Source organism: Oncorhynchus masou, chromosome 8 (assembly GCF_036934945.1).
Source record: "Oncorhynchus masou masou isolate Uvic2021 chromosome 8, UVic_Omas_1.1, whole genome shotgun sequence".
In the NCBI taxonomy this organism is placed as follows: Eukaryota; Metazoa; Chordata; class Actinopteri; order Salmoniformes; family Salmonidae; genus Oncorhynchus; species Oncorhynchus masou.
The window spans coordinates 15,459,868-15,468,306 of record NC_088219.1 but is presented as its reverse complement, the minus strand read 5'-3'; the positions used below and the strand labels follow the sequence as shown (position 1 = coordinate 15,468,306).

General features: G+C 42.6%; 1 protein-coding gene across 1 annotated transcript; it reads left to right on the top strand.

Annotated features, from left to right (window-relative positions):
* The first annotated feature begins 535 nt into the window (after positions 1–535).
* Positions 536–5,291, top strand: LOC135544169 (M-phase inducer phosphatase 1-B-like). Its single transcript, XM_064971596.1, has 15 exons — positions 536–620; positions 894–1,010; positions 1,254–1,339; positions 1,748–1,790; positions 2,107–2,134; positions 2,231–2,296; positions 2,951–3,139; positions 3,397–3,484; positions 3,570–3,775; positions 3,954–4,049; positions 4,141–4,203; positions 4,298–4,396; positions 4,509–4,642; positions 4,780–4,891; positions 4,994–5,291. The coding sequence occupies exons 1-15, from the start codon at positions 544–546 to the stop codon at positions 5,132–5,134; spliced, it is 1,545 nt and encodes a 514-aa protein (XP_064827668.1). The 5' UTR covers positions 536–543; the 3' UTR covers positions 5,135–5,291.
* The last annotated feature ends 3,148 nt before the right edge of the window (positions 5,292–8,439 follow it).

Genomic DNA, 8,439 nt, shown 5'->3' with positions numbered 1-8,439 from the left:
TGCCAATTGCATGCTCCCTCAAAACTTGAGATATCTGAGGCATTGTATTGTGGGACAAAACTGCACATTTTAAAGTGGCTTTTAATTGTCCCCAGCACAAGGTGCACCTGAGTAATGATTCATGCTGGTTCGTCAGCTTCTTGATATGCCACACCTGTCAGGTGGATGGATTATCTTGGCAAAGGAGAAATGCTCACTAACAGGGATGTAAACAAATTTGCTTGCAGAATTTGAGAGAAATAAGCTTTTTGTTGTTGTGCATATGGAACAGCTCATGAAACCAACACTACATGTTGCATTTATATTTTGGTTCAGTATAGAATGAGAGTCTATTACTTATTTTGTGAGTCTCTAACAAACACAAGACTGCACCTTTTGGAGATTGGACAGCACTGCCTGAAATGGTCTATACATATTTTTAACTTATAACTTCTAACATTACATTGTAAAACTTTTTGTTTGACACACTTTGGATTTGATGATGATGAGTGATTTTCACTGACAAATCGATGAGTCGGCAACACGGAAGTGACGTTTGATGCCATGCAATTGGTTGTTTCTTTGGTGACACATTTAAAATCCATTTGTCTACTCTCTTTAGCTACGGATATTGTTGAATCGTAAGTTATTTAGCTAAATATATTATATGTATCATTTTTGGTTATATAACATAACTAACGTTTTATGTAATAATTGTGTCATGATGAGTAAGCTATAGTAGCGCGCTAATAATCTCTAGCTAGCTAGACAACATAAATCTATAGTAGCTAGCTAGCTAACGGTAGCTAACTACATCACTCAGTATCTATCTACGTTTAACTGATGTAGGTCTGCTCCTGCTCTAATGAAAATATTTAGCTAACAACATAATGTGTTTCCCCCCTCTCACGAAGCCTACCGATGGATGGTTACAGTTTATCTATGCCTGGCCCTCACTCACCGGACTACCATGCCTCCCCAATGTCAGAACTCGCCAACTGCTTTACGGGACTCCGCGCCTTTCACACAGGGTAAAAGCTATTATCCCCGAACTACATTAGTTGGCTAACTGATTTCAAGTGTGGGTGGCTATCTGACACTCGAGGGAAAGGCTACCGGACACTCATACTCTGCCATGATCATGTGCCATGTTTACATGGATTGTGAATAAGATTAGGCAAGGATTGAGAGTCCAAAAGGCCTTGCAGAAATAAACCACACCCATGGCCTTTATACTACTATATTTACCCATGTTTATCTTATGCATTACTCAGTGACACTCCTCGGAGATGTCTGGACCTGTCCAACCTCAGCACTGGGAGTGTAGACGATGCTGCTGCACAGGGATCACCACACCTTGGTGAGCAATGCTTTTTACATACTGTAGGTATATTCATTCATAACAACAACAACAAAACAACCCAGGGGACACCCCAAAGAAAAATCAGAGGTGACAATGGCAAGGCAAAACTCCCAAGGTAGAAACCTTGGGAGGAACCAGGCTCCTCTTGACTGGGTTGAAGTTCAGTGTGACTATTTTATCTATGCTGGTGTGCAATGCATATTCTCTCCACCAACTTAGCTAGGTACTGTCGCAGAGGCTTTTCAGTTTCAGCTACTTTTTGCACCATTTTTAATTTCAGTTGACACTGCTTTTTAACTTTTGTTTGTCTTTGATTGGCATTGCATTTTTGAGCTCATCGCAACATATTGTTTTCACTCCGTCCTCACCATTTTTATTTGCACATTATTTCCTGCTGGTTTGCAGACAAGCCTACTTCTCCAGTGGCCTTGGACTCTCCTGCACCAAGGTACCAGGCTTATTCCTCTCACCTTCAAGAACACCAACTTGAAGCCTGTGTTTAAAATAAAAATGCCATTAGCAGACACTTTTATCCAAAGGGACTTAGTCATGCATGCACACATTTTACGTATGGGTGCGGGAGTTGAACCCACAAACCTGGCATTGCAAGCCCCGTGCTCCAGACATTCTGGAAACACAAATATAATTGTTATCATTTGTGGAGGGATGAGTACCTGCTCCCCATTGGGCCCTGTGGATGACAGTGGTACTGTGTTGCTACCTGCATCATCCAAAGTAACGTTCTCCTTTGTTCCCTGGAACAGTCGCATGAAGACGTTGCGGTCCTTCCTGGTAAAGAACAGACTAGATTTACTCTCCATATCAATGGGTTTTGTATGATTATCTCAGTGTGAGTTTAATTAACACACTCTTTCTTCTGTCTCTTAGCCCAGATTGCTGTGTAGCAGTCCAAAGCTTCAGCCCAGTGAACGTCCATTCAGTAACAAGGAGAATGTGAGCGGATGTATTTTCACATTCAGGGTTATTTATGATTAACTTATATTCATATGCAAATGCTGTCCAGTTTCTTCTACTACAATACCCTATTTCAATTGTGCCATCAGTGATTGCACCTCTCAAGGGCATATACTGTACAATATTTTTGAAATCAATAAAGGGGGCGGCAGGTAGCCAAGTGGTTAGAGCATTGGGCCAGTAACCGAAAGGTTGCTGGATCAAAACCCCGAGCTGATAAGGTAAAAATCTGTCATTCTGCCCCTGAACAAGGCAGTTAACCCACTCTTCCCCGGAAGGCTGTCATTGTAAATAAGAATTTGTTCTTAACGGACTTGCATAGTTAAATAAAAAGTGTCTAGTGACAGCTCAGTGCCCTTTGTGGCTTATTCAATTATGGCCACTAGATGACAGTATGTGATTGCTCAATTTTCTCACTTCTTGCTCTTGTATAGCCATGTGACTTCCAGACCTAGAGCAACAGCACTATGCAGGAACATTCATTGGTAACATTGTGGGAGGCAACCTGTCTTTCTAGAGACTACCTCTTGTTCCATGTAACAGAGAATTGCATGTGGATGTGCTTTTTGAGGACTTACTCTCTCTCACCTGAATTACAATTACTGCATTGCTGTGTTTAAAACATTTTTTTAGGTGGCCCCAGCGCAGAGAGCGCAGGGCAAGCCAGAGTGTTTGCTGCCTGCTCCAGACTCCCAGCTCCAAGGTGATGGTGAGCCCTGTGCCCTGGGGAGCCCCATCTTCCCTGCTCCTCCCTCCCGAACCCAGCACTCCCCAGGGGATGCAGATGGATTCATGGAAATCCTGGAGCAGGAAGCTGATGAGGTGATTTGGGTCTCAAAGACTGACGTCTTTACCTCTTGTCCCATTCTGTTAATCCATGTCACTGAACGGTTCATACAGCGAGGTCTGCACCAGTGTGACTCCTGCTCCTGTATTCAATGCACGGTTCAATCTCGGTTGCTACATCTTTAATGCTTCCTACTACTACTTATGTTTTTCTGTCTTACAACATGACTCCTTTCTTTATTTTGAATATCTCCACTGCCCTGCCCTTTCCTCATGTCCATTCTCTCCCCCAGGGTTCTATTGCTGTCGCCATGTCATGTAGCATGGCACAGTTGCTGTCTGAACCCCTTATGAACCAGGAAGTGGATCTCTCCTCTGTAAGTCTCCTCTTCTCACATCCACAAACTTGCTGTTGGTTTGAACTTTACTTGGGTGCGAGGAGTAACAGGACATGTACCTTCACTAGGTTTCAGTGTGTCGCCAGGGGGACGCCGTCTCTTCCGATCCCCTTCCATGCCAGAGCGGTTGGCACGTCCACTGAAACGCACCTCCACCTCCCCCTCCCCAGCCAACCCCCGGCCACTCAAACGACACTGCACCTTCTCCGCCGTCTCAGAGGAGGTGGGCCAGGGAGAGGGAGACCAAGGGGCTGGAATCAACAATGATAGGAAGGTAAGGGTGGGTCAGGAGTGCTACGCTGTATATTGGTAGGGGAGGAGGGTTGTGAAAGCAGTGGTAGGGAGGGAGGGAAGAGGGTTGGTAAGGTAGAGGGGGTGGGGGGGGGGGTTGTGAAGGTAGGGGTGGGGGTTGTGAAGGTAGTTTATTTTCTGACTCGTATTCCGCTCACTAGCACCACCTGCATAAGAGGACTCACTCTTTGTGTGATGTGGAGCAGCAGCTGGGTGGGGATGGGATCAATGCAGAACTCATTGGAGACTTCAGCAAGGTAGTATATTGAGACTACAACTAGTTATCCACACTAAAAACAGTTTCACAATCACATGGTCCTGTGAATTAAAATTACTGTTGCATTTTAGGTGCATGCCCTACCCATTGTGACAGGGAGACATCAAGGCTTGAAGTACATCACGGTTGACACGGTAAGCCCAATGATATGTAGTGTGCCAAACAGTGCATGTTACAGGAAGAGCAATTATATTAACAACAAAAAACGCAATTCTCTCATTGTCCCAGATGAGTGCTCTTCTGGAAGGGAAGTTCAGCTGTTTGGTTGAGTCTTTTGTTGTGGTGGACTGCCGCTACCCATATGAGTATCAGGGAGGACACATTAAGGTGAGAGATGAACAGAATAAGTCCCTAGACAGTTCTGACTTTTTATCTCAATGTGGGAGATGGTACTGAGTGTGTTCTTCTGAGGTAGTGTTATCCCTGACTTCACCTGCAGGGGGCGCTGAGCTTTCCCAACACAGACAAGGCAGTGGATCAATTGCTATCCCAGAGGCTAAAAGCCCACTCTCCTGATAAGAGGCTTGTGCTAGTGCTGCACTGTGAATTCTCCTCTGAAAGAGCACCCAGAACGTGAGACATGCACACCGTTCCGTCACGTTTGTGTGTGTGTGTGTGTGAGTGAGTGAGATCAGCAGAAATGAGGCTTTTCTGCATGTATTCCATTTGAGATTAAGTCCTTCCTCATGAGTGTCCGTCTCACTCTGTAGGTGTCACCTCCTGCGCAGTGTGGACCGCAGTATGAACGAGTACCCAGCCCTGCACTACCCTGAGCTCTATGTCCTCAAGGGTGGCTACAGAGACTTCTACCACTCTCACCAGGTATGGACCTGACAATACAGAAATGGACTGTGGTCTGTTGGGCGAGGCTGTCGTCAGTTTATTTCTCACTCCCCTGGTCTCCTCTGTCTGTGTGTCTGTCAGGAGCACTGTGAGCCCCAGGCCTACTGCCCCATGCACCACGAGGACCACAGAGAGGAGCTTCTGCGGTGCCGCACACACAGCAGAGCCTTGGCCGAGGAGCGCCGCAGACGCCACCACATTCAAACTCTCGTCAAACTCTGAGGAAGTCATGTTGGGGGGGGGGGGGTGCCAGGTGAAGAACAGCCACTCAGAGGGACAGCTGAGTCAAAACGGTGACCTAAAGATTGTCAATTGAATTATCTTTGTCAAAAGAACATATGTGATAACAAATTGGCTTTTTGTTGTTTTAATAGCTTTCCAAATATAACCTTTTTCATATGCTGCCATGGAAACTGTGCATATGATCACTGCTGCCTAGTTTTGTCTATTTTCTTTGGATGGCCATGAATAATAACACTGTCCATGCATATTCATTACTGCCTACCAGTTGAATAGGATATGTAATCCACTAATCTCACTGTAGAATCTTTTAATTACAGTAGAGTCCACCGGTTAAGGGCTTTCATTTTTTAGCTTTTGATATGGTTTTAATTTCATTTCCACCTTGTGGAGCAGAAAGGGTGGCATTATTTCCAGTGTCAATCATGGATATATATTTGTATTATTATTGGGGATCATGAGTCATGATTTTATTTGAACTGTTCTGAATAATACTTTTTTTCTTTTTTACCAGGGTGAATGACCTTGGAGTTTAGGTTTAATATTTGTTAAATAACTCTGTTTTTAATGTTTTGATTGTCGTGTAGTTGAAAATGTAATTGCTGCACTAACAATGATTTATAATTAAAAAAACACACAACAAAATGTAACTATTTTAATGGGTATCATATGAAATGGTCCCTGGACTGTAGAAACCATAACATAATAGAGAGAAATCTTGAGTGGTATTTTTGAAGAAGCTTTGTTGTGTGAATATGCTTAGTCCTGATCCCTCCCTGCCAGTGCTGCAGGTGTGTCTAGTTTGCAGCTGTGATTCCTCCCCCAACACAGCTGGGTTAACTCTATGCCCCTCTCTGTTAAAAGCTCCTCCCCCTCTTCTTTGCACAGCAGCTGTAATGCGGAACTGTGGGATTTCACAGGCCCCTGAAAGTGGGATCTGGCTATGCTGAAAGCGGATAGGGTGGGAATGGCCATGATTCAGACTTCAGACCTGTCCCAGGAGGAATGAAGTAGTGCTGGCTGTTGGAGTGGTGGGCCTTTTGGCAGTCAGAACTTTTTGTGGGTTTTTAATACTACCTATGGGGCTGCCTACATACTCCGATCCCTGATTGCTGCCAAAAGTCACTGGCGGCAACAACTCCGAATCCCAGGCTAGGCAGTCAGAGGACGGCCTTGTTGAGTGGGGAGATGAGGATATTGGTGGAAAGGATTGTCAATTATGAATTCGCAAGTTATCAACCTTTTATGTCCAATAAAGATACAGCTTTCAAAAGCCACCTGCTCAACAAAATCATCCGGAAGGCTACCATGACTGTCTGTCTAATAGTGCTTGGCATAGTGTAATGTATGGAATATACAAGCTGAGTTCCACTGAGCCAATGTATTTTGAGAGTTGCTTAATCCCTGGTCCACATGCCCTGCAGTCCAGAATGGAGCAGTAGGGAAAGGGAAGTGATCCATTCCATTTTACTAAAGTGGCATTATTACTGTGGCGGTGATGGAGAGATTAGTTGTCCATCAGCACAATATGCAGGAAGCCCAGTTGTAAAGCCCAACTGCTAACAGTGAGAAGAAATCCAACCTAATAGCTGACTACAATTAGCTAGTTTTTTCTTTTTTTTCTACAGGGTCTAATTACATTTCAATAGAGAAGGCCATCATGTTTGTAATAATTGTAGACATCCCGTATGTAAGATTTTTCTATGACCTCTGCCAAGAGGTTCAAGCCCTGCTCTTGCTGTTACACCTCAATCACTAGTTGATTGGTGGCAGTGTTGTGATTAATCCTGTATGGTAGTTCCACCTCAAAAAGCACAAGGAAAAGTATTTACACACCCTTCATCTCAGATTGTTCTGAAATTGTTTCTGTTAGAAACCAATAAGATTATCATTCCATTTTTTTGTTGAAATATAACTTTCTCTGATAAATTAAGCTAATTCATTGTGCCCAGATTGGCCATTTTTAATTTATAGGATTCATATAATATTCAATTATTATAGTACCTAACATCTGATTTGGACCACACTTTTTTTCTAACAATGAGCTAGACATTCCAGAAGAATCCAAAGAAATGGTCAAAAACCACCCATGGAAACTCCCATACCCCATGTCAATCACACCTCAAAAATGAATATATCGTCTCGGTTCTCTGTTTGGCAAGTAGTATAGAGCTGTGGCTCTGAGTGTTGTTTCTTCATACTATGTAATGCATTCTTAGTGAATTTGGTGATGTGTCGTCGTCCCCCCGTCCCTAGTCATTGAAGCTATTGGATTCAATACTCTGAGCTGCAGCAATGGACAACGATTACAGGTAACTTATGAGATATTTTGTAGTCATGTGGCGCGAGTTTGAACCAGTGTTTTTCTGGATCAAACGCGCCAAATAAATTGACATTTTGGATATATATAACGACAGAATTAATCGAACAAAAGGACCATTTGTGATGTTTATAGGACATTGGAGTGCCAACAAGAAGCTCGTCAAAGGTAAGACATGAATTATATCTTTATTTCTGGGTTTCGTGTCATGACTGGTGGGTTGAATTATGATTGTCTTTGTTTTATGGGGTGCTATCCTCAGATAATAGCATGGTTTGCTTTCGCCGTAAAGCCTTTTTGAAATCTGACACAGCGGCTGGATTAACAAGAAGTGTATCTTTAAGATAATGACTCAAGTAAAAGTGAAAGTCACCCAGTAAAATACTACTTGAGTAAAAGTATTTGGTTTAAAATGTACTTCAGACCAAAAGTAAATGTAATCGCTAAAATATACTTAAGTATCAAAAGTAAAAGTATAAATAATTACAAATTCCTTATTAAGCAAACCAGACGGCATGATTTTCTTGATTTTTAAAATATTTTTTTATGAATAGCCAGGGGCACACTTCAACACTCAGACCTCATTTACAAACAAAGCATTTGTGTTTAGTGAATCTGCCAGATCAGAGGCAATAGGGATGACCAGGGATGTTCTCTTGATAAATGCATGAATTAGACAATTTTCCTATCCTGCTAAGCATTCAAAATGTTACTAGTACTTTTGGGTGTTAAGGAAAATGTAAGGAGTAAACAGTACATTATTTTCTTTAGGAATGTAGTAAAGTAAAAGTTAAAAAATATAAATAATAAAGTACAGATATCCCAAAAATTGACTTAAGTAGTACTTTAAAGTATTTTTTGACTTAAGTACTTTTCACCATTGGCCAAAATAGTTGGGGTTAGGGGAAGGGTTAGCTAACATGCTAAGTAGTTGCAATGTAGAAAGTAGTTGATAAAATGCTAAAGT

Excerpts from the sequence above, each read along its gene's own strand:
- LOC135544169 (XM_064971596.1), top strand. The coding sequence starts at position 544 with ATGCAATTGGTTGTTTCTTTGGTGACACATTTAAAATCCATTTGTCTA. Across the intron at positions 3,140-3,396 it reads TGGAGCAGGAAGCTGATGAG|GGTTCTATTGCTGTCGCCAT; the intron begins GTGATTTGGGTC and ends TCTCTCCCCCAG. Across the intron at positions 3,776-3,953 it reads GAATCAACAATGATAGGAAG|CACCACCTGCATAAGAGGAC; the intron begins GTAAGGGTGGGT and ends TCCGCTCACTAG.